General features: G+C 41.6%; 1 protein-coding gene across 2 annotated transcripts in view; it reads right to left on the bottom strand.

Annotated features, from left to right (window-relative positions):
• LOC117508614 (FRAS1-related extracellular matrix protein 2-like) overlaps window positions 1–26307 on the bottom strand; it is a 385322-nt gene that overhangs the window by 215837 nt on the left and 143178 nt on the right. For both annotated transcript variants that reach the window (XM_034168411.1, XM_034168410.1), the window contains exons 3-4: window positions 20519–20665; window positions 4980–5210 (exon numbers count right to left, since the gene is read on the bottom strand). In XM_034168411.1, coding sequence (XP_034024302.1) covers window positions 4980–5210; window positions 20519–20665 — 378 coding nt within the window. The remainder of the gene's footprint in view (window positions 1–4979; window positions 5211–20518; window positions 20666–26307) is intronic.

Raw genomic sequence — 26307 nt, 5'->3', positions numbered from 1 at the left:
GACGCTGAGAGCTGCATGGGAGCACTGAGCGACGGCGGAGGATTAGCGTCTGCACTTGGAAGGAGCTGGATCGACACCGCTGGGTGGTCATGAGCTGCGCAGGTAGGTGCTGCATGGTTCGGCTCGCAATGTGGTCCGCAAAATACAAACATATCCGTAGGTAAAATGCAGCTCACGAGAGGGCACTCGAGGCTTGTGTGACTGTTCCTGCGACTTCTGACTACCATAGAAAAATAAAAATTTTAACGTTACTGATAACTTAACAAGACAACGGAGAAGGCCCGAAAAAATGCCACCAAAAAGAAAATCATACTCTGCAGATTACAAGTTGCGACTGGTGAAATATGCATCCGAAAACGGTAGCCGTCACAATATTATCATCTGAACTTTTCATGTTAACATACCTGTATGTCCATGGGACTTATAGTCCAGTGGACCTTATTTATGGTTTATTTTTCTTTATAATGGATAAAGTGGCTGGTGCGACTTATACTCCGGTGCGACTTATTTATGGTTTGTTTTTCTTTATAATGGATAAAGTGGCTGGTGCGACTTATACTCCGGTGCGACTTATAGTCCGGAAAATACGGTAAGTTTGAAAAAAAAAGCTTCTGTTTACGTTTTGCTTCTGGAAACATGAGTCCGACATACACATACAATGTGTGTGAGAGCATAAATCGTGCGCCCTGAACTTTTACACTGTGCAGTTCTGTGGTACATTTTGAGCTGTAGCCGAGTACAGTGATTGAAAGTATATCAGCCCAGCTTCAGGGTCAATACTGCCATGAACACTGCTGGCCAGTAGATGGCAGTAGAGACCTTGAAAACTTGCTAAAACAAAATTCCAGATAATCCGTGTCTGCTACATTTAAGATGCGTGGAATTTAATAAACGCTGATGCAATAACAACATCTATAAACCCAGAGAATATATTTACGAGAGTTTTAGGCATGAGAGTTTAATGCTGTTGTCCATAGAGCCTGATCAGAGTGTTTCAAATGCATTTCTCATGTCATGAACTTACTGAGATTACCCTATCCTACCCATAATGCACTGCTGGACACAGCATATACAGTATCCACACTAAAACCTTAAAAATTAGCACATTACTTTAAAACTAAAACATATATCTGATATTTTCACTTCACAAAACTTCAGACATGACATTAATTTAAATAACTTGTTCGAAATTAGTTTGGCTAAAAGTTGAAGTATAAGTTAAAAATGTATGCCTCTGGATGACATGGGTGATATTGCCCTCGTATTAGTATGGGGTTAAAAGAAATGAGTTTTTTGGGGGGACCAGTTCCCTTTTGCCTGCAGAGGTTAGAGCGGTTTCTTCTTGAAGCAGCTCTTCTCTGTTTTGCAGAGGGTAGAACTACACATAAGCTATGAAACATTTAAGAGGTAGGTGCTCAACTGATTTTAAATTTTTAAATGTTTGTAGCTGTTCAGCTTTTTTTACCACATTATTGGTCTAAAAATTATCAGAGAAAAATTTATCACAAGATAAATGATAATGGTTTGATAATGGTTTTTAAAGTTATCTAAAAAGATAATCCGATAATGAAAACATTGTGTCAGGCTTTGGGTCCTGTTTGCTGCTTTCCTGGTTTTGGTTTGCTTATTTTGTTTTGTCTTTTGCTGGGGTTTTTTTCCTGTTTGGATCTGTCTGTCGCGTTCTCTGTTGTCTATTTTCTGGTGGTGGGTGTGTCCTTCTCCCTGGCCACTCCTTCTTTGTGGGGTGTTCCACACACACCTGCTCTTAATCTGTACCTCATCACCTGGGTGTACATAAGCTCCTTTGTTTGCCTCATTTCTTCGCCAGATTGTTGCGCCTTGTGCCTACTCTCCAGCTCTGTATTGTATTCTTGTCCTGCCTGCTTCACGTGTGTTATGACTACCTGCCTGTATCCTCGACCGCGCCTACTGCCTGATGTTTCTGTTTGTATTACTCTTGTTGGACTGCCTTTCCGTGTACCGAACCTCGTTTACTGTTTCAGTAAACTGCTGTGTCTTACAGAGCTTGCTGTCAGAGTCCTGCATTTGCGCCCAGCCTATTCTGCCCTTCAGACCTGTCAGAACAATCTGGCCAACTATGGACGCAGCGGACTCTACGACTTTCCAGCTTGCGGTACGTCACCACAGTAAGCAACTTGCCCAGCAAGAGGATCAGCTCACCGCTCTTAGCACCAGTCTTGGTGAGTTAGCTCAGCGACAGGACGCTTTCATGACATCCGTGAGCTCCCAGTTGGAACAGCTCCTGTCAAAACTTCATATTCAGGCCAGCCTGGACCCAGCAAGAAGCAACACCTGCTCCCCGGTGCCACTTCCGCCCGCCGCCATTACGACCTTTGCACCAGAAGCAGCCATCTGTACTCAGCTTTCCCGCCCTGAACGATTCTCCGGGGAAACTGGTGACGTCATGCCCTTCATCACGCAATGTGAGTTGCATTTTGAACTGATGCCCTGTATGTTCCCGTCCGATCGGACGAAGATAGCATACTTGATCTCCCATTTGTCGGGCCGGGCTGCGGCGTGGGCTACTGCGGAGTGGAGCCATCAGTCGCCATCTTGCTCCTCCCTTCAAGCCTTCACCGCGGCGCTTGAGCAGGTATTCCAGCACACACCGCCGGGACGCGAGGCGGCACACGCCCTATTGAGGCTCAAGCAGGGCACTTGCCGAGTGGCGGATTACGCTGTGGACTTCCGTATCCTGGCCACCAAGAGCGAGTGGAATCCAGCTGCACTTCAAGATGTGTTCTTCCAGGGACTGTCCGCCGAGATTCGTGATAAGCTGATCGCCACCGAATTACCCGAGAAGTTGGACGAGTTGATTGCACTGGCAATCCGGATCGACCGACGTTTGGCGGAACGATCTCGCTGCGAGCTGCATCATCTGCCCCGGCGCGCCTTCGCCTCGCACCCGAATTCCACCATGGCTCTTCACTCCGACGTCAAACGGCCTGGGACTAATGAGCCGACGCAGCACGGCCGCACGCATCTGTTGCAGGAGGAACGACAGCGGAGACGTGATGAGGGACTTTGTTTCTATTGCGGTAAACCAGGTCATTTGAATGCTTGTTGTCCAGTCAAGGGTGCTTCTGCAAGACCTCAGGCCTCAGTACGGGTGAGTCACAGCTCTATTTCTTCTTCTAATTTGCAGAATTATATTCCTGCTCAATTGCAATCTGATCACAATTCAGAAATGGTGCATGCCTTCGTAGATTCTGGGTCTGATGCCAATTTAATATTACTCTCCCTCGCCAAGTCCTTGCACCTTAAATTGTTTTGCATCTCACGACCTCTGGTGGTCAGGGCAGTGGACGGACATGAGCTTGGGAGAATCACTCATCGCACTCAGTCCGTCCAAGTAATTATCAATGAGAACCATGTCATAATCCATATGGTGTCTGTGAGAAAAGTATTGGACCTTTTTATTTTTTTCAAAAACCATATGGATTTGAATCACGTGTGATTGCATCAGCCAAGCTTGAACCATTGTGCGCATGCGTGAGTTTTTTCACGCCTGTCGGTTGCGTCATTCGCCTGTGAGCAGGCTTTGAGTGAGCACTGGTCCACCCCCCTCGTCGTTAAGGAAATGGCAGAATGATTTGGAGCTTTGTTGCATCAATTTTTTCCTGAAACTGTGAGAGACCTCCAGGTGGACACCATTCGGAAAATTAATATGGCTTTCAGGGACGGTTTTATGGGGATTACACAGATTAAGGAGTTTTGAAGCGAAACGTCCTCACGTCAAGCAACCCAGTCCAGTCAAAGATTCAAGCTTCTCTACTATGGAAACCACCTGGACAACTGAGAGCCTACACAGAAACAGATTAAGGAGTGCTCCAGCCGGTTTAAAGACCACCCACAGTGTCTGAGAGCGTGGCGCGCTCCGAGCGCCGATCGACAGGCTCAAACCCCGCTGAAACAACCAGATCATTTCCAACGTGAAGGCTTTGTTGATCCAGGACGTCGTCTGACTTTCACAAAAAGGCAGAAGACGTGGACATCAGCACTTTTTCGGCACATTCCAGTGTTACAGGAGTTTTTGTCATGGAAAGAGGAGTGGAGGAATCCCGCGCATCGCGGTGGAGCCACATGGCGCAAAGCAACGCCGTGATGAAGCCTCACAGGGCATGTTGGGGCATGTCCAGCTCATGCTCAATTTCTCGGATATTCACACGACTGAAAAGCAACTGGAAGCCATCTGAAAGCCACCTGAAAGCCGTCTTGAGAGACCAACACGGAGGTGGTTTTGTCCCGCGCCATGACCGGCACGGTGGCGCATTCATCCGCTTCTTTTTCCATGAAAAAAAACTCCTGTAACAGTGGAATGTGCCAAAAAAGTGCTGATGTCCACGCCTTCTGCCTTTTTGTGAAAGTCAGACGACGTCCCGGATCAACAAAGCCTTCACGTTGGAAATTATCTGGTTGTTTCAGTGGGGTTTGAGCCTGTCGATCGGCACTCGGAGCGCGCCGCGCTCTCAGACGCTGTAGGCGGTCTTTAAACCGTCTGGATCACTCCTTAATCTGTGTAATCCCCATAAAATCATCCTTGAAAGCCATATTAATTTTCCGAATGGTGTCCACCTGGAGGTCTCTCACAGTTTCAGGAAAAAATTGATGCAGCAAAGCTCCAAATCATTCCGCCATTTCCTTAACGACGAGAGGGGTGGACCACTGCTCACTCAAAGCCTGCTCACAGGTGAATGACGCAACCGACAGGCGTGAAAAAACTCACGCATGCGCACGAAGGTTCAAGCTTGGCTGACGTAAAAACATATGAATCAAATCCATATATTTTTTTGCATAAAATAAAAAGGTCCGATACTTTTCTAACAGACCTTGTATGTTAAATGTATGAAGGTAACATCTGCCAACACAAAAAGAACATGTGAACTGCTGTAATCACTGGGTGAAGAATAGATTTAGGAGTCATGAGTGCTGTCAAGTGAACATGTAGTCTTACTGACCATCACCAGGGTCCAGTATCTCCACAGTAGCAACGTCTGGAAATTCAAGGATGGCCATCACCGGTTCTGACAGAACAATCTGGAATCTCTCTGAAACTTCATATTCACTATCTGAAAGGATTCGAACTTTCCAGGTGGCTGTGGTCTGGCCCGGGTTGAACTGTACTTGTTTCTGAGACCTCCCACGGAAATCTTTGTCCTTTTCTGCGGTGCCATCTTTCGTACCAATACCTGAAATATGAGGAAAACATGTCATTACAAATACACATCAAACTTATTTCACAGCTGTAAATGCAAGGACATGTCATGCACAAATTGGCCTCACAGCTCAAGACCTGCCAATCATATGGTACAGGTTCCCACCCCAAGTGATTCAAGTGGCTGAAGTGGGAATAAATCCACTTATCTCTCATGTCAGCCTGGTCCCATCAGCAGACACTGACGCCCACTGTCTGACCTTCAGTGTGAGAGCTGTTTGATGACAGGTACAGACTCTCACACGGCTGCTGTCACAAGGCAGGAGGCAGCCACAAACAACATGGCAACACAATGCCATAAATATGTCAAATAAGGAACGAGTGGATAAATAAAGCTCATGAGTATAACAGCTACTTTTTGAAAATGCTGTTTGTTCAAAGCGAGAGAGGAAGAAAGAGGCAACAAAAAGTTGAATATCATATGAGGGCTCACTGTGTGATCTTAAATAAGGCACAGAAGGAGAAATGCATGTGTTCAGGTACGTTTTCTGTTCTTGGAGAAAATCACCATTTTAGTGTTTGATGAACATAAAAAGTGGCCTTTGATGTTACAGACGAGTACAGACCGGGGAGTGAATTCTGCACATATGTGCTGAGATAAAACTCAGTGAAGCTTGAAAAATCAGCAGGTTTCAAACAGCAGGACTGAGTATGATTTTCGTCTGTAACTGTATCGCTTCCACAAAGCGAGGACAGGATAGCCCTGATGGCCCACATCGCAGCAGCTACAGTAGTGTTCAGAATAATAGTAGTGCTATGTGACTAAAAAGATTAATCCAGGTTTTGAGTATATTTCTTATTGTTATATGGGAAACAAGGTACCAGTAGTTTCAGTAGATTCTCACAAATCTAACAAGACCAAGCATTCATGATATGCACACTCTTAAGGCTATAAAATTGGGCTATTAGTAAAAAAAAGTAGAAAAGGGGGTGTTCACAATAATAGTAGTGTGACATTCAGTCAGTAATTCGTCAATTTTGTGGAACAAACAGGTGTGAATCAGGTGTCCCCTATTTAAGGATGAAGCCAGCACCTGTTGAACAAGCTGTTCTCTTTGAAAGCCTGAGGAAAATGGGACGTTCAAGACATTGTTCAGAAGAACAGCGTAGTTTGATTAAAAAGTTGATTGGAGAGGGGAAAACTTAAAATGGACAAAAAAAACAGAGACGCGTGGAAGAAAATGAAACACAACCATCAAAGTGGATAGAAGAATAACCAGAATGGCAAAGGCTCACCCACTGATCAGCTCCAGGATGATCAAAGACAGTCTGGAGTTACCTGTAAGTGCTGTGACAGTTAGAAGATGCCTGTGTGAAGCTAATTTATTTGCAAGAATCCCCGCAAAGTCCCTCTATTAAATAAAAGACATGTGCAGAAGAGGTTACAATTTGCCAAAGAACACATCAACTGGCCTAAAGAGAAATGGAGGAATATTTTGTGGACTGATGAGAGTAAACGTGTTCTTTTTGGGTCCAAGGGCCGCAGACAGTTTGTGAGACGACCCCCAAACTCTGAATTCAAGCCACAGTTCACAGTGAAGACAGTGAAGCATGGTGGTGCAAGCATCATGATATGGGCATGTTTCTCCTACTATGGTGTTGGGCCTGTGTCTACTGAATCTACTGAAACTACTGGTACCTTGTTTCCCATGTAGCAATAAGAAATATACTCAAAACCTGGATTAATCTTTTTAGTCACATAGCACTACTATTATTCTGAACACTACTGTACCTCAGGGCTTTGCAGCAGGAGAACTCATTTTTGTCACCAAACGAGTGCCACCTGCATCGATCAGCGATGCAGCCGCTCATCGGCGGAGTTGACTGATCGATGTTCACTTCGACACGGCTGAGCAGAATGGACTGTGTTCAGTCTGTATGAGGCGCAACTGGCCTGGGATCAGTCACCATCTAATGATAGCACTGAAGCAGATGGAGGGATGGAATTAGCAGTCTGTTCCCATGTTTAGGCTCATTACTGAACAAATAATTAAGTAAATAATTTTAAAAAATACTTTTTGCTCCCTATTTCCTGATTATTCCTTTTTAAGAAAAAAACAAACATTGTGGACACTAGATATCAGCTGTTGGTGTGCCATGAATGTGTCAACTCATTTGTAAAAACTATCTCCTGCAGCAGCAGAAAAAAAAGATTGCACTTTCTTTTTTACAATCTACCATTTACAGTTAATTAAGGATGTGGTTTCTTGTTAATCACGGTTAAAGTTCCACTATTCTGTGTTGGTGCGGGTACATTCGGGTCCATAAATGAGTGGACAGTGGCACAATTTTCACAATATTGCCTCTGTACACCATCACAGTGCAAATATAGCTACACCCATTCCCTCAAATTTTAAGAGCTGTGTAAGTCACTGAACAAACTAAATAAAAGGATTCTTTTTAATACACACACAGATGAATCTAAAAAAAATAGAAAGTGAACATTTTATATATATTCTCGACTCATTAAAGAGCTGCAGACTGCAAGCAAATTGTTGTTGCAACCATTGTTTGAGACAGAGCAAATACTTTTTACAACCACTTGTGCATGAGTAACCTGCAAATTTACCAACTTTTTTTCACGACTCTGTGTGTGTGTGTGTGTGTGTGTGTGTGTGTGTGTGTGTGTGTGTGTGTGTGTGTGTGTGTGTGTGTGTGTGTGTGTGTGTGTGTGCAGCATGTGGAGTCCACCATTACAGATTGCAGTTCATGCACTGCTTGTAAGTAGTGCAGGACTTGTAGTTCTGTCACGCTGCCTGCTGCCCAAAATTGCAACATTACTTACACAAGTGGAAGAATGGGCATCGAGTGGCACGTTACTCATCTGTGAGCATGTACTGTCTGCACCAGCCAGTGATGCAGTGATGCACTCTAATTTGACTGCTTTTTTCAGTAACCAGTAATCTAACGCTTTAATCTTTCCAAATCAGTAATCAGATTAAAGTTACTTCTCCAAGTCACCATGTATTACTATTATTTTTGTATTGTGGATTGATTGCAGAATTAAAACTGTGCTCAGAAGGGGGAGTGCTGAGCAGCACCTCACACTGGTGTCAGGAGCATGACGTTCGGTTGAACTGTCCCCTTTTCCTGCTTTCAGTGAGCTGCAAGCTTTTCCTCTGCTGTGCTCTGAGTTGAAAAACAGTTTTCTCTCAAAACGCCCAGAGCTGTGGCTTTACAAAGACATTTTTGAGGTTCCAGTTAATAATAAAAAGTGATTTTTAAAAATGTCTAACTTTCAATATTTGTTTAAAGATAGAAACATCAAGTGAGTGCGGCATGGTGGCTTAGTGGTTAGCACTGTTGTCTCACAGGAAGAAAGACCTGAGATTGTTTCCTTTCTGTGTGGAATTGCATTTTGTCATGTTCACATGGGTTCCCTCCAGGTGCTCCTACTTCCTCCCACATCCAAAGGCATGCAGGTTAGGTGAATTGAGGAGTTTAAATTGATTGTAGGTGTACATGAGAGTGTGAATGTGTTTGTCTGTCTATGTGACCCTGTGACAGACTGGCGTCCTGTCTAAGGTGTACTCCACTTCATGACCAGGGTACTAGCTACTGTGGGCGGTGCCAGGCGGTACCTCCCAGCGCCGCAAATTTCCTCTTGGTTCTCGGGTTCAAATTTGCTGTTTGCCCACCACAGATTTTCCCAAAAATAAACAGAGATGTTGCTGAAAAAAAGTAACAATTCAATCGTATTTCAAGCTCATAGTGTCGTACTTTTGTGTTATTTTGCAATTTCAACCAAATAATTAAAGAAATTAGAAATATAGTTTTCATTTTCTTCATATCTCTGCTACAAACAGCAGAGAGATCAGCAATCAGCTGCTTTCCGCGTTCGCTGTAAAGCAGATCAGAACGGAGACGCACAGCGTCTCTCCCCATTGTGACTTAAAGGAAAAAACTCCATGAAAATGTTTCATTAAAATAATCCAGAGTGTCATTGTTTATAGATGCTGATACATTCAGACGTTTACGGTTTATTTTACAGTTTAAACTGAAAGTACCATGTGCCGCTGCGCCTCTCCGTGGTCTCATGTGCAGTAATGCGTCATAACGTATGTCAGGCACAGAGCTGAATGGACCTCACCGCTGTAATATACATGTTATTACCTGATCACTATCTAAACTCTGTAGGAGGTGTTACATGGAACTGTATCCCAGGCCGTGACAAGATTATTACACATGAAAGTCACCTCCAGCATGGAACCATGATCGTTTCACAGTGCAGAGCGCACAGGATCCAACTCACAGCCTGTAGTGAAAAGCCTCTCACCAGGCGGCTTTGTGCTGCAAATAACCATGCAAAAAATTAAATCCCATGTGATAATTCAACTGACATCACAATGTACAGAGTTGTATTGTGCTCCTGAAGTGAGCAAAAAAGAAAAAAGAAATTAAAGCTCACTGGAAAGGCTGCGTCTGACGCATGGCGTGACACTACTGCAAACTTTCAGCAATATGTCCAGTGGCATGCGCGCACGTGTGCCCCACACATATGCACGGGGTTGGAATTGTCACTCAGCTGTGTGTGTGCGTGCGTGTGTGTGTGTTCATAATGGTTGCATGAGCCACTAAACATGAAACATGTAATTGTTTAGAATTCTTCTTATTATTATTATTATTATTACTACTACTATTATAACAATAACTTTGGATAGGTTTGGTGGTTCAGTGAAAGTCTCACTTCAATAATAACTGCTATTCAGATTCAAATCTATAAGGAGAATGCTCAATGCCTCACAAGTGTGGTATATTCCAAGTTATTGTTTTTCACATGTAAATGTGATATCTGAATATATTAATTGTGATCAAAATAAAACAATGTCTCTGAAAGAAATGGCTAAGAGAGTTAATTTATGAGCAAAGCAATTATCTGCAATGCAGTTAATGTTGATTTAAGGTTTCATTCCCTAAATTTTCTGCTTGTGCTCCTTAAATTTTCAGTAAGGGGATACAGTGCTCATACTATAAAGGTATTAGTTTGCACTCCTGCATTCCATATAAACTGAAATGTTGCAAGCATTTTCTTGTTTTAATTTTAAGAATTACAGCCTACAGCTCCAGAAATAAATCAATAAAGTATCTCCAAATATTTAAATATTTGATTTCTAGTTTGAGTATCTCATTATTATGCAGTATAAATACCTTGAAACTCTCAGTCTGGTTCTCTACCCACAACCACAATCACGGGGATAGACTGCTGACTGACACTCTTTGACACCCTGCAGAAGGAGGGTAAGCAAAAGAAGGCCATTGCTGAAAGCGTTTGATTTTCACAAAGTGCTGCATCAAAGAATATTTGTGGAAAGTTGACTGGAAAGGAAACATGTGGTAGGAAAAGCTGAACAAGCAACAGGGATGACCACAGCTTCATGGGGATTGTCAGACCAATCCATTCAAGAAGATGGGGAGCCTCACAAGGAGTGGGCTGAGGCTGCAGTCAGTGCATCAAGAGTCTCCATGCACAGACATGTCCAGGAAACGGGCTACAACTGTCACACTCTTAGTGTCAGGCCATTCCTGAACCAGAGATAATGTCAGAAGCATCTTACCTGGGCTAAGGGGAAAAACAACTGGACCATTGTTCAGTGGTCCAAAGTCTTCTTTTCATATGAAAGTGAATTTTGCATTTCAATTGGACATCAAGGCCCCTGTTGTGTGTTGGGGGGTTTGGCTGGACATTTGGGTGTTCTTTTCTTTTCTTTGCTCTCCAGGTGGTATGCAAACTGATTTATTGTCTGTGGAGAAGGTGCTGGCAGAAGAGTCCTTCACCCTCATCAACGTGATGTGCAGCACCTGTGGATGGTGCTCACGTGCAGCCTTAAAGACTTTCAGCTGAAGCAGATAATGAGATGGCGTTCTGCATTTAAGCCATGTGTGATTCAAGCAGAATTGCCGGGAACTCGACCTTGTGATGTTTGTTTGTGAGACGCCGAGGACCGCGCCTGGGTTTGACACATCGTGCCTGTGAAGGAGGACGGGTGAGGGACACATGCTGTCAGCACACATCAGAGGTGATTTGATTGTCTGAATAATTGTTAACAGTAATTTGGTATTTTGTTACGCAGTATATGTGAATATTGATGAGAATTGTGCAGCTCGCTTCTCACGGCCGTGGCATGCGGACTGATGATCCTCCACCTGTTGTGAGAAGCTGCTCATTTATATAAAGCTTAAATTCAGACCTGAATGTGTTGCTGATAGTGTGTGCCTTTGAAGGATATTAGTTGTAGCTGCTGACTTACCTCACCTTTTCTATCCTTCGCAGAGTCGGTTTGTCGTGTCCACCTGGGGGGTGTTTGGCGGTGAACGTGGGTCCAGAAGCGCCGGGCTTCGATCCTTTTGGGCGCTGGAGAGCGTGCCGTCCTTCACTCCGCCAGACAGACGCATTTTACGTTTGTACACTTTGTATTGCACAGAAGGGGGAAAATAAATTGTTTTGTTATTGGAACCGCTTTCTGGTTGTTTTGGCGCTGGGTTCCGTCAGACGCAGGTCCGCTCCTCAACCCGCGTCGACACATAACAGCCCCAAAGTTTGGAGGAAAAATGGAGAGGCACAAAATCCAAGTTGCATGAAGTCCAGTGCGCATTTTTCACAGTCAGCATGGATTTGTGGTGCCATGTCATCTGCTGGTGCTGGTCCACTGTGTTGTCAGGTCCAAAGTCAATGCAGCTAGCCACCAGGAGATTTTAGAGCACCTCATGCTTCCATCTGCTGAAAAGCTTTATGGAGATGCCAATTTCCTTTTCAAGACGGACGTGGTACCTGCCCACAGTTCCAAAATTACTAGTAACTACTTTGTTGACCATGTTATTACTGGCCTTGACTAGCCAGCCAGCTTGCCTGCCTGACCTGAACCCCATAGAGCACCTATAGATATTGTCAGGAGGAAGATGAGAGACACCAGACCCAACAATACAGATGACCTGAAGGCCACCATCAAAACAACCATGGTTTCCAATAACACCTTAGCAGTGCCGCAAGCTGATCACCTCCATGCCGCACAACACTGATGCAGTAATTCATTTCAAAGGAGCCCCAATGCACAAATGAAGATACTTTTCAAAAGTTCAGCATTTCTGTGTTATAAACCCCCCTTTTGTTGGACTGGTGTTATGAAATATTCTAATATTTTGAGATATACATTCTTTTTATGGGGGGGCTATAGTTCATAATTATCAATATAGCAGTATAAAAAAATGCTTGAAACACTTTAGTTTACATCTGCTGACTCTAGAATATACAAACGTATTATTTCTGAAACACTCTGGACCTGGAAACACTCACATACACTCAAATCATGCATGACAAACACATCTTGGTTGTTTCATTGCATCTCCACTGTTATGATGTACAAAGGCAAAATTAGCACACTTGTGTCACTACTCAACTATTCAATGACCTGACTGTAGAAACTACCCCACTGTAAGTAAAAATTTAACTTGAAACAATTAATACTGGAGTTCCATGACATATGTGACAGAGGTCCTTCTGTGAACTCCTGGCTGCTCTGTGAGACACATACAACATGCTGATCTGCACTGTGCATGAGACACACCCACATTGTCTGTAGGGAAGCATATACATATCATTGAAGTGTCTCAACAGGAACAATCTTAGACTGTGAACTACCTTTAGGGCCCCTTCACACATAACACAATTGAGACAGAATGGCGCATGAAGGAGGAGTCAAATGCCACTCGTGAAAAATCGGATCCACTTCAAATGCCTCGTACATCTGTTGCCACAACCATCCGCGCACACCAGCGGCTGAAAGACAGCAAGCGCCCAGCACATGCTCATTCAATCCCCCTCTCAGTAGGAGTTGGCCAAATTCCAGGTGTCACACACAAACATCCAACACTACTCACTGGACACTTAGAAAAGGCTGGTACAAGAGTTGAGAGCAGCTGACCACATTCGAGCTGTTTGTGAAAATTGTCTAAGTTCCCCACAAGTGTTGCATCACCAAGCAACACACATGGGCATGGCTGTACCGAACTTAACACGTGTGGCTTGTGTGTGTATTGTGCCCTCCGCTCCCCCAGCACATGTGGCATGCATGTGTCACAGCCCCCTCACTCTCCTCCAACACGTGGTGTGCCAGTGTATAGGCTCCCTCCTCAACACTAGTGGCATGCGAGGGGGGTGCACACTTGCATGACATGCTGATATTTATGTACAGACAGGATCAAGATCACATGGAGACCAGCCAGCCACGTCTGAGCGCACACTGCATAGCAAGGTGCCTCTCAGCTGATCAGCGGCCAGCCACACACTGATAACTGGAAATGATGGCTCAGTGCACATAGCGTGTTACATTAAAAAGAGAGCAGAGCAAGGACAAGTATATAAGAAAATACTACAATAACTACACAATTACATAACATATAACTAAAATAATTAATCACAGAACACAGAAACAGAGAGTGACACTGTGTTCTGTGCACTGAATGAACAGGTGGGCATCTCCCCAAACAGCAGCAGCTGCTGAGATCTCTGGACCCAAGAGTCACAGCTGGAGAACACACACCGTGATGTGAAGGACATGACCTTACAACTCTATGCCGTAAGGCACATGCGTGTGCTTGCTGTCCTGATGTGGAAATACATAAAAACATATATCACCTTTGCCATTTGCCAGATTTGGTGAGAATCTGTAAAGTAGTTTTGACGTAATCCTTCAAAGCCTATACAAAGTGAAACTTGATCCAGAATCCAGATCACCTCCAAAATTCAGTGGAGTCTTCCATGGCCTAATATGTATCTGTTGTGCAAATTTGGTCAAAGTCTGTGAAGCAGTTTTGATGTAATCCTTCAAAGCTTATTTAAAGTAAAACTTGATCCAGAATCCGGATCTGGATCACCTCAAAATTCAGTGGAGTCTTGTATGGCATAATATGTATCTGTGGTGAAAATTTGGTGATAATCTGTGAAGTAGTTTTGACATAATCCTTCAAAGCCTAAATAAAGTGAAACTTGATCCAGAATCCAGATCTGGATCTGGATCTGGATCTCCTCCAAAATTAAGTGGAGTCTTCCATGGCCTAATATGTACCTGTGGTGCAAATTTGGTGAGAATCAAGTAGTTTTGATGTCATCCTTCAAAGCCTATATAAAGTGAATCTTGATCCAGAACGTGAATCACAATGTACGAATGTCTGTCCCATACGAATGCAGCTCGAATTCTGTTTGTTTTTTCAATTTGTGCAATTCATACGGCTTTCATGCTCTAGTGTGATAGGGCTCTTACCACTCCAGTCAGATTGCGGTCTGACTGCACCTCGACTGCCGCTCAACATGTTTTCTACCACAGACGCACCGTGACTGTGGAGTGCATGTGCTGTGGCCACACGAATGGTCCGACTGCTGTCAGAGTGCTGTACGAGGATTTCAAATGCACCTCGAATTTGCCCGAATATGGGTCAAATCCTCATTTCTGCAGCATTCAGGCTCATTCGTGCTAAGTGTGACTGGGGTAAGATAAGTCTGCAAATGTTGTATTTGTCTTTAATAAAAACCATGTATTGCTATTTCATCAGACTGATGCCTGAAACAGAACAGAGTGGTGCCCATATATAAATTGATATAAAACATTTTTCCTTCTTACATTTGGAAACATGAGCTTTATTGTTGTTTTTACATTTGGTACTTTCAAAGAGGCATCAAAACGACAACAATCCTGCAACATAAAGTAAACTGCACTTTCTTTTCTGTGCAATCCATATAAATGCTTATGGAGAGCCACTTCACCATCCCACAGGGTTTAATGTTTTATGATTCGTTGCCTGTCTATTGCCTGAATTATAGAAAAAGCACACAGTGAAAATGGTTTGGACCTAAAAGCACATCATGGTAAATTCTGTCATGATGAAAACACCAGGTGTATTTTCTGAATGCCGAGTACAAACAAATGTCAAAGTACTTTCTTTAATTCATGATACTATCATTAATTAATCAGGAGTGATGCCATAGATCATTAAAACAAGGGACAATGTATTTGTTTGTTTCACCGAGTCCTATATTTGGAAGAATATTCATTTGCAAAGATATCTGTGTGCATTCATCACATACCCTTTTGTTGTTTTGTTATTGTATTCAGACTCCTTTGTTGTTGCACTTGATCATGTTAAACGTGTAGCCTTGTTTTCTTCTTCTTCCTCTCAGTATTATCTGCTGTAACTGCCTGCAGGATATGATGATCTCTTTTAAAATTCATAATTTTTAATTGTTTCAGAGCCACTGACTCAGACACTGCAGTGTGCAGTGTGAATCTACAGCCACTAATAAATGTCAGAAAAATTTACATATCACCTCAGAGATGTTTCATTAGTCAGAGGAACCAGAGGTAATGAAAGATACAACCACCGTGCGATCTTGTGCGCGTCTGACCTTCAATATAACGTTATTTCTGTGGCACTTCATTTTTATGGACAGCATTAATGGGGGACCTAAAAAGGGGCCATTAGGAAGAATTTGTGCCCTTAATAAACACTTATAGGCACTTGTTTCCATGTAGCAGTAGCAACAGTCATTGTTCATTTAGTTTCAGCCTGTACATCATCTCTGCTGACATTTGGAATGGCGCATTTCTGTGAATGCTGACATTGGTTGATCTTTCTCAGGTGTGGCTACAGTCCTATGCTATTGTGTGATTAGAAAATAAATATCATACCAATGAAAGGAAGTGTGAGGTCCCAGTGGTGGGAACAGTTCAGCTAATCCGATAACAGATAATTATCGAAATTAATGTTTTTGCTAGTGGATTAGCTTTTCAGATAAGTTTTAAAACCATCATCGGACCAATTATCTTCCGATAAATTTAGTTCTGATAACTTTCAGTCCGATAACATATTTTTGCTGGTAAAGCGAGCAAAGTTTAACAGTCAAAAATGTTTGTAAACCCTAAAATCAAACATTTTATCCTTTTGTTGTGTGTTTGTAGCAGACTGACTGTTGCTTGCCGATGACGTCATCATTAAGCGCAAAACGTGTTTGGCCGGTCGTGGGTAGTGTAGTTCAGGTTCACTTTAGACGTTACAGTGAGTCGTCCACTCGACACAAAAACAAAACGGACTAATTTTAACAATATTTCATTTTATTTCTTTGTGGCTGACAGTATAATTTAATCGCTAAGACTTGGTGGGGGAGAGGAGCTCTCACAGCGCAGCTGTGTATACAGAGGGACTTTTCGTCACTGTTTTAAATAAAAAAGGACGCTTTATGTGGATTATTTATTCAGATGAATCACACTGAAACTAACAGGTAAGAGGTTATATGTTTTACTCTGATGGTGTATCTAATACCGAGATAAACTGTGACTTCTAATACTGTGTTTTACTGCTTTTGAAAAACGATCACAGTGTTTGGGGTTTTATTTTTTTTTTTTATTCATTCATTTTTCATGCGTTCTTATGTGTTTGTGATCCTTGAATTTACCCAGCAGCGAAAAGTGTAAGTGAAACTGGTTTATCAGAAGCCTACAGTGTAATCTGATGTAGCCACGTCCGAATCAATACTAAAAGTTATCGGTTATCGTTATCTGTATTAAAGATCAATTTTTTAGCAGTTTATCGGTTTAGCGTCATAAAAGATAACTTTCCAGTTACCGGATTAATGGTAATCGAAGTTAACTTTTAGGTTAGCTGCGCCCACCACTGTGAGGTCCTGACCTGTGTACCCAAATGGGTGCCTCGGCCAACTCTGGAGAGGATGAGCAGATATCACCATGCTCGTGTGTGGGGTTAGGGTGTGTGTAGATGTCCTGCTTTCAGTTAACACACAGCAGATGTTTAACAAAGGACAGAAATTTTTGGCTCTTCCTTGATCTTTGTTGATTTATTTGAGTCTGGCTTGGAAAGGCAGCTCTAAAATAATTTATAGGATTAGCGATAAATTTAGACATGGGTCCAACCAACAATTAGTTTGATTGTGTATGCCTTGAAGAAGTAAGAAGTAAGTCCTGTACTGGCTCCAAGGTACAATGGTGCTGGTCCTTATGCCCGAATACTGTAGTGTGAAGTGAATGAGAATTTATTACTCCTTCTGGATGGGGCGCCACTCCATTGCAGGTCATGTTACCAGTCTGGATGGTACCCATTTACAGCAGGCTGGACTGGGACAGTGCAGTTAAAGTTCAAAAGCACACAGACGGGTAGCACAAATTGTAATGAAATGTGAGTCTGTATATTGGTAATCTAAGTCCTATCCCACTGAGCTGCAGTACCTGCTCTTACAAACCATGCTTCTTAAACTTACAAATCCCATTAAGAATTTTATCCAAATAAAACATCTGACACATATACAGTATATTATGTCTTTGGGTTGATGTACACCTGGACCAGCAGGGCCTGCTTGAGGTTGCATAGTAGAAAAACTGATATGGCATTTGGAATGCAAGTTTATTATTAATCCACAGTCTGTCTAATTTTTAAAGTGATCTTGACTTCAGCAACCGGAACAGTCTGGCCTCATGGCCAAGAAGTCAACTATTAAACACATTCTAGCTCTGTGAGCACTCATAGAACACAAACATGAATATTGGTAGGGCTTCTTCGCAGCCTATGTTGATTTTCGCAAAGCATTTAATTCAGTTGATTGAACAGCTCTCTGAGACATCCTGAATTTACTGGAAATTATAGCCAGCCTATACATAGATACTGTGTACAGAGCAGAGGCAGAAAATTTGACTTTGTTCTAGTGAAAATGTTTGCATGGACTGGTTGTTACTTGAGAAACCGAGTGTGGAATCAGAGAGTCTGGATTTGTGATAGTCTTGGATCAAGACTAAGATCCAGGCTTCCTGTACTCAATCAAGTGTATCTGTATGTGGTGAAATTGTTGAATTTATAGAGGCATTCAGTTATCTCATCTGTGACATTCATGTCTCTGAGTTCATGGCTTGGGGGACAACTGGGACAAGCTTTTGGAGTCATAAGGTCACTGGACTGGGGTGTTTGGTAATGCCAATATCTTTGCAGGACAACTAAGGCCCAAGTCTTTTTGGTCCTAGTGGAACCTGACTTACTGTATGCTTGTTAGACTTAAATACTAACTTAGTGACCTAAGGTGAAAACTGGATGTCTTTGGTACTAGGTCTCTTTGGAGGATCCCTGGGTACCACTTTAATAGCTTTGTGTCAAATAAGGGGTTACGTATGGAGACTTAGATGAACAGTATTACTTGTATTGTGAGGGAGCATTACCGTCAACATTTTGGCAATGTGCTACATTTCTCTGTACATGATCCAGCACACAAGTGCCTCAGTGTTGAGGAGTCCAGTGGCTGGAGAAGACTAAGGGAACACCTACATTTCACCTTGCTATGGCAGATAGATGTCTTCATGACTGGTTGCCATCGAGGAGCCAACGCAGGTCTGTGGTGTTATGGATGCGACAAAGTGCAACACCAGTACATGCTCCTACAATTGACTTCAGAATAAAAGTGACGAATTGTTCTGCGAAAAAAATCAACATTAAAATAATACAGTATATGATTGTTCAATTTTCAAAGAATTTTTGACAGGTATGTGAACCTGGTCAAAAGTATTGATGCATCAGCCTCTGAAAGGCAAAAGACTGTCCAGCAAAGGGTCAGTCCAAGAGTAATTGTAGAAAATCCTTGAATGGGAAAGTGTGTCCAAATGTTTGACTGGTAGTGCAAATCTGTAAAAGAGTGGCAAACACATCACCAAGAAAAAAAAATCCTCACTCCATCACTTAGTGTAATTCAGGAAGCATAAGGAGCCTAGGCATGATCATTCCTCGCTGTGGAGTCTTACATCTCTAGTGGTGAAGGAATAGGCACTACTACAGGAGGCAGAGCAGTATCTGCTAGATCAACTCAACACAACTCAACTCAACTCATAGAGTCAGTCCTGGAATTACTTTCAAGGACAGTAGAACTTCAATACCCCATTTATGCTGCATTTACACATAGGCATCAGGCGTCATTCGTGGCTAATTCCTGACATTCTTAACATGACTTAATGCATCTGAATAGGTTTCTTAATAGTGCGTGTTGGTGCGTGATAGTCATGATTTTCGTGGAGAATGTTTTTGGCTGTCAAAAATTGTTCCACGGATGTCAAGCACCACCCTCATTTCATCTCATGTTGTGGAGGTCGCAACTGAGTGTGTTGATCCCTCTTGATTAGCGGTGATCCCTAATAGAGCGCGACAGCGTTCCTCTCTGACGTGCGCACAATTAAACCCTGCTGCACTGCATTCAGTTTCATTGCTGCAGTATGCTGAAGAAGGACAGTGATGCCGTCAGCTAAAAGTCTTATTCTAATGCTCATCAGAGTGCTCCTGCAGGTGTTCCACCTGTTGCTGTGCCTGATGTTTGGGAAAACGCACGAGAAGAGAGCGGTGTGGAGCCACATCTGGCTCCCTCCGTCTCCTTGTCCTCTTTGTGCCACTCCATGGCACAGAACCCAACTAAGCATGCAGTCACAAAGTTCTTCTGCTGTGGATTTTGAAGAGCAAACTGGAGTGATCTGAACTGTTCAGCAACTGATGGATGAATATGGGTGTGTGTGTGTGTGCATGTGTGTGTGTGTGTGTATGTGGAGACAATTCGCCTCATTCACAATGTGACAGAACATAATGGTGCGCTGTTACGCGCAATAGCGCGGAACATTATCCTTGACCGTGCGTAATGGATCCTGATATTTCTCCAGCAACGCGTGCCATTAATCGTAATGCGTGTAACAGGTTCCAGCAGTTCCTGAGGACACCTGACGCCTCTGCCTCAAATCATCACATTCATGATCAGTGGCCAAGAATGTATACTTGGTGGCATTTGTGACTTGTCGTCGTTACATATGTGTAAACACAGCATAAGATCACTACTTTGTATTCCAGCGATAGCACAGGGTATTGCAATTGTTCAAACCTTGGGACAAACCAAACTCTCTGGAGAGCCCATCTGCCGCGACCAGATGATCTTTCCCTCAGTCCTTGTACAGTCATTAACAGAACTCTTAATGAAAACATGCTGCTCATTCCTACATTCCAATTACTTGAACAATTTTTTTGCACTACTGTTAACTCCACAGGTCACTTTACTCTTGCACCTTGCACCTTACAACAACCTTTTAAAGTCTTATATACTAAAATAAATATAAAATAAATTCAGAATGGATGAGAGCTTGATTATTATAAATGTTTAAATAAGACTTTGTAGTCTCTATGCTCTTTCAAGCTGCTTTCAGATGTGGTTCTGAACTATTTAACTACTGTTAATAAGAGCCACCACCCGAAGACATGTCCACTTACTAATGAAGGAGGTCTCCCCCAGGTAGCCTCGACGTTTCAGCACCACCTCCAACAACTTGACCTCTTCATCCACCACATAGTGCTCCTTCTCTAAGGAGATCCAAGCCCAGTTCAGACGGAACTGTTGATTCTTCAGTTTGTTCCCTCCTACAAACAAAACAAATAAATCCTTTTAAAGAAACTTGAAAGGTTTTGGTTAAACAACAAAGAAGACGACTTAAAAGCTTTTCGAAGGTGTTAGTTACTTCTGGGGTTGTTACTGGTATTTTCACTAGGAGTTATTATCTTGGATATGTTCAGAATTTAACTTTGAGACTCATAGCCAGCAGTCAGTGGGAGTTATGAAGGCTGTACAGTCCTTATGAAAAACAAACAGGGAGTGTCACGTATAATTGCATCATTTCTAATAAAGATAAAAGGCATCTGTTTCCTGTCCAAACTAGCATATTTTATTTTAGCCTTTTGAAGTTGAATTCAAAGGATACAATCCTGGAGGGCTGTGCAGCTACCATATGACCACAGAGCTGGAGTAAAGGCACACACACACATGCACGCACACACACACATACACACAGACAGGCACATACCAGGTATTATGTTTAGAGTTTATGTACTCTGCTGTTGGAATAGTGAAAATAGGCATATTAGTTTATGTTTATTACTTTAATTATTTGCTTGTTGTTTGTTCACTATCATACTAATTGTATTCTTCATTTCTATCTTTCTGTTTAGACCACACACACACACACACACACACACACACACACACACACACACACACACACACACACACACACACACACACACACACACACACACACACACACACACTTCCCAGTGTATGTACCACAAATACATTGATACTCATAAACCAATCAATACCTTAAACCACTTCAGTTCAGCGAGATAAAATAATTTGAAGATTAAAATATATTTGAATATTAACTTTACCGGAATTAAGTAATACTAACTTAAAATATATTGTTCCCCCCTCACTTTAAATTCAGGTTGTCATGCATTTTATGGTCTAAAACTGTCATCACCAATAGGTGGCGAGTGGCCTTGGTCCACACTCAGATACCGTTCTATATGGACCAACACCTATTACTAGATTTTGACACATCATGTCTATTTTAAGCTTCACAACTTTTTCTGCATTAACATCAGTCTTATTATGTCCACCAAGGATGTAATAAAATCATTGGCATTTATTTATTTATTTATTTGTCTGTCATTTAACAGGATTACATCAAAACTACTGCACGAATTTTCACAAAATTTTCACCACAGATAAATATTACAAGTGAAGCGGCGCGAAGCTCACTCATGGTACAGGGCATCCTAAATAGGAAGTGCCAAATTTCAAATCCACAGTAAAACAGGAAATGTTCAAATCTCAAACACTTCCTGGACTGACAGACAAGATCCCATGGAATCTCACGGGAACTCATTGACAAGCTCACGCTCAAACAGGAAGTGCCGAATTCTCACTCACAGTGAAACAGGAAATGTTCAAATCTCAAACACTTCCTGGACTGACAGACAAGATCCCATGGAATCTCACGGGAACTCATTGACAAGCTCACGCTCAAACAGGAAGTGCCGAATTCTCACTCACAGTGAAACAGGAAATGTTAAATGTTGAACACTTCCTGGCATGGGTAGAGCTAGAGCGGAGGCCGGGGTTTCACTGGACTCTCCTGAAATCTGACTGGACACAGATGATTGACATGTCACAGCACCACATGTCTGGTTGAAAGAGCTTACGGATTACGGACCCTGCAGCGGGTCCGAAATCAACTTTTCTGCAGCGCGGCTTTGCCTTGAACCTTGAACCAATCAAAGCAGTGGTTGGCAGATTGAAGCAGTGCTTCGATCTATTGCTTCACTTATTCATTTTTTTCTTTTGCTGTATCTTAATTTTTCCCCGCTAAAACCCTAAAGAGCATATGTCTGTGAGTATTATTTACCTTTTTTATGTAAAACCGACCTGTTATGGTCTTCTGAAACAGTTGATAGATGTATTTTAAAACTTACAAACGGGAGCCATGCTAACGCGTTAGCATGTCTAAGGCATTTTCAATGTTAAAATTAGCATTAAGCAGTTGCAGCTGTCATCACGTTTGGGTGGATTTTTCTGTATAATAAGCGTTTGTTGTCATAAAAGAGTCAAATGTATTACAAATTGTAATATATTTTAAATTTAATTTTGTTTATATATTAATAAGCTAATGATTAGTTATTATATACAATTTTAGAGAGACAAAAAGAACCTGAATAGAAACACAACAGAAAATATAAAACCAACTAACAGTGAACATAAATAAATAAATAAATAAAGACATACATACAGAAATACACTCAACAAAAATATAAACGCAACACTTTTGGTTTTGCTCCCATTTTGTATGAGATGAACTCAAAGAACTTTTTCCACATACACAATATCACCATTTCCCTCAAATATTGTTCACAAACCAGTCTAAATCTGTGATAGTGAGCACTTCTCCTTTGCTGAGATAATCCATCCCACCTCACAGGTGTGCCATATCAAGATGCTGATTAGACACCATGATTAGTGCACAGGTGTGCCTTAGACTGCCCACAATAAAAATCCAGTCGGAATTAATAACTTCAAAGCGAAACACTGTTTTGTTTATTTTTATTTATGTCCAGAGATCAAGGATACAGTGAACAATTTCATATTTATTTACTTTAAGACTCAATGAAATACATAGAAAACCCGTAAAGCCTACTTTTAGTACAAAATTCACAAGAGGTATCGATAAGGGAATCAATAAGGAATTGGATCGATAAGCAGAATCGATAATGGCATCGATATCGATAAAATCTTATCAATACCCATCCCTATTCGATAAAACGTATTTTAGTTTGTGATGTGGACATGATGGGCACGCAATATATCTGTTTTATACACTGTCCCAGTCCACTGCCAAGCCGCAAATCCCCGTCAGTTGTGGATATCAGCGGTTAACGGCAGATATACAGCGCATAGAGTGAGTATGTATTGTGTATGAACTGAGTATGTATGGAGTATGTAAGACGGATGTTATCTGCATACAGATTTTTGAGCTATTCAAAAATCCTGGCTGCGGACATGCGTGCCTCTGCGGATGATCACAGGCGTGTTCGGATGATGGTCGACTCATACAGGCATGTTACACGGATATTGCGGATGTTTGGCGAATATGGGCCAATTTTGTGTGCAATTCATACGCAAATCCTCCTAAACGGCAGTGGGACAGGGCCCTTAGTAGAAGAAAAATGTTTGCTTCAGATTTGAAGTGAACACATTTGAACTATGGACTTCTAATCACATCAAACTTTTAATGGTGAGTAAACGAAAAATGAAATGAGGTCCAGGTTGTTAAAAGCAGCATTTCTCCTTTAATTTGGGTTGTCTCATATACACATGTTTAAGCTAACAGACAGCAGTCGGTTCATGCTCTTTTGGCTGAAACAATCCTTCAAATGGTGATACAAGGATCAATTTCAGCACAAATACAGCTGGAGCAAAATTAATGGAGCAGCTTTAACTTTTGACCTCTGTACAAATTGAAACTGACCTTTGTCTTCTTGCTGCTTTTACCACATAACTCCATAACATTCAGTCACAGATTGTCCAAACTATACCTTTTTGGAATCTTTATGATCAGGCAAATAATTTGGTGTAGTTTTCTATATGATTGGAGCATCTTTTAATTTTGACCCCTGTGTAATTCTTCAATTGACCCCTATCTGCCTGCCTATTGAAAATTCAAGTGGCCAATCTGTTTTTTTCAAAGGAGTTCATGTCTATGGATTATTTGTGCCAAATTTGATGCTTGTATCACCATTTGCAGGATTCCACTCTAAATATTCTCTTATCTCCTGCACTATATATGAGATGTAAGATGCTGCTCCTCAGTGTTTCTCAGTTGTCAAGTATTGGAACACTTGGTATTTCACACATTTTAATTTGTTTATTCCATTTGAAATACATTTTTTTTTCTAAAATTATCTTCCTTAACTCAAACTGAAAGCAAATCTCTACAACTTGATATAAATTAATTAAAAATATAAAATCCAGCTTCCTGATGAAGTGGTGTAGAGGAGGATTTTCTTAAAAAGAAGACCTGAAATTTCAGCTACAATTTGCCAGAAAGTACATTTGAGATGAAAGCCTTGATTTGATGTTTTGATGAAAGAAACTTTTGTATTTCTTCATAATTGATGTAAATAAAGTCCAAGACTTACTCAGTGACTTGGAAATGTTCATGTTTCCATCCCCTGACTTGTCCAAAGAAAACTGGCAATAAAATGGCATAAACAAATTAAAATGTATGAAATTCCAAGAGTTCCAATACTTTTGGAGGGCACAGTATCCTAACCTTATGATGAGTGCAAAATGAGTGTGGTATTATTACTGTTTTGTTTAAGAATGTTTAATTTTCACTGTTGTTGGACTTTGTGTCAAATCATAGTCATATCGTATATCATATTGATATAAAAATTCAGTAAGGTATATCTTCTATTATACATTCCAAATCTAAGGTGGAACTCTACTAGTGTTTACTAAGGTACACTGAAATATAAAAATAAAAATAAAAAGAGAGAGAGTAGAGCTACTTAGGTGCCTGGTCTTGAGAACCAGGGATGGTAGGTTGAAAATCTTTTTTATCCCATGGGAACTCTCCCTACCCACCTAAGGGGCTCAAGAATATGGACATCATGTACAGTATATAAGTAACATTTACATGACAGTTTATATGAAAATATTGAGATACAATAATTTGGCCATATTATACAGCCCTACTGTCAACTAGCTGAAAACTTTGAATATTAATTTACATCTACATTAAAAAAATGCTTAAAGTGGCAGGGCATTACGAAAAATTACTAAAAAGGTGGGGGGTCTGGGGGCGGAGCCCCCGCAGAAGCTGAAAGGGTTTTGCCATGCTAATGCTCCTCTGAAGCATTTACTCAAAATAAAGTTTGAAGGACCTAAATGACACGGTGAGATGCTGACGAGTTTCGCTCGTTCATGTCTGCGACATACGCATATTAGGCCATGGAAGACTACTTTAAGTTTTGGAGGTGATCTGGATCCAGATCCAGAATTTGGAACAAGATTTCACTTCATATAGACTTTGAAGGATTACGTCAAAACTACTTCACGGATTCTCACCAAATTTGCACCACAGATATTAGGGCATGGAAGACTGCACTAAATTCTGGAAGTGATCTGAATCTGGATTCTGGATCAAGATTCCACTTTACATTAGATTAAATAGAACTTTATTAATCCCTTGGTAAGTCTCCCTCAGGGAAATTGAGGTTCCGGCAGCATTGTATTGCAGCACACAGGGTAAGAAGCACACAGAGTATCAAAAGTGAAAGTAAAACAATTTGCAAACATAAACATAAATACATAAATGTAAGTACCAGAAATGCTTTTTACTCCTGGCTAACTGGCTACTCTCTACTACTGTTCCTCTCCTTTCCGTCTTCCGTCTTTGAAGGAGTACATCAAAACTACTTCACGCATTCTCACCAAATTTGCTTCTCAGATAGATATTAGGGCATGGAAGACTCCACTGACTTTTGGAGGTGATCCAGATCCAGATTGGCCGACATCAGAAATCTCGAATTGCTCTTGTTTCAACTGCGGAGCTTTTGTCTTTGCCTTTACAATAGTTTATGCATGTACATAGGAAATGCACAGGCCAGTCGTGTGCATTGTAACTCATCCAACATGATGCTGCTCAACCAAACAAATCATATCAGAG

The sequence above is a fragment of the Thalassophryne amazonica genome, chromosome 4, assembly GCF_902500255.1.
Source record: "Thalassophryne amazonica chromosome 4, fThaAma1.1, whole genome shotgun sequence".
Taxonomy (NCBI): Eukaryota; Metazoa; Chordata; class Actinopteri; order Batrachoidiformes; family Batrachoididae; genus Thalassophryne; species Thalassophryne amazonica.
Note: the sequence above shows the minus strand (reverse complement) of the source record. Positions and strands in the feature narration are given on the sequence as shown.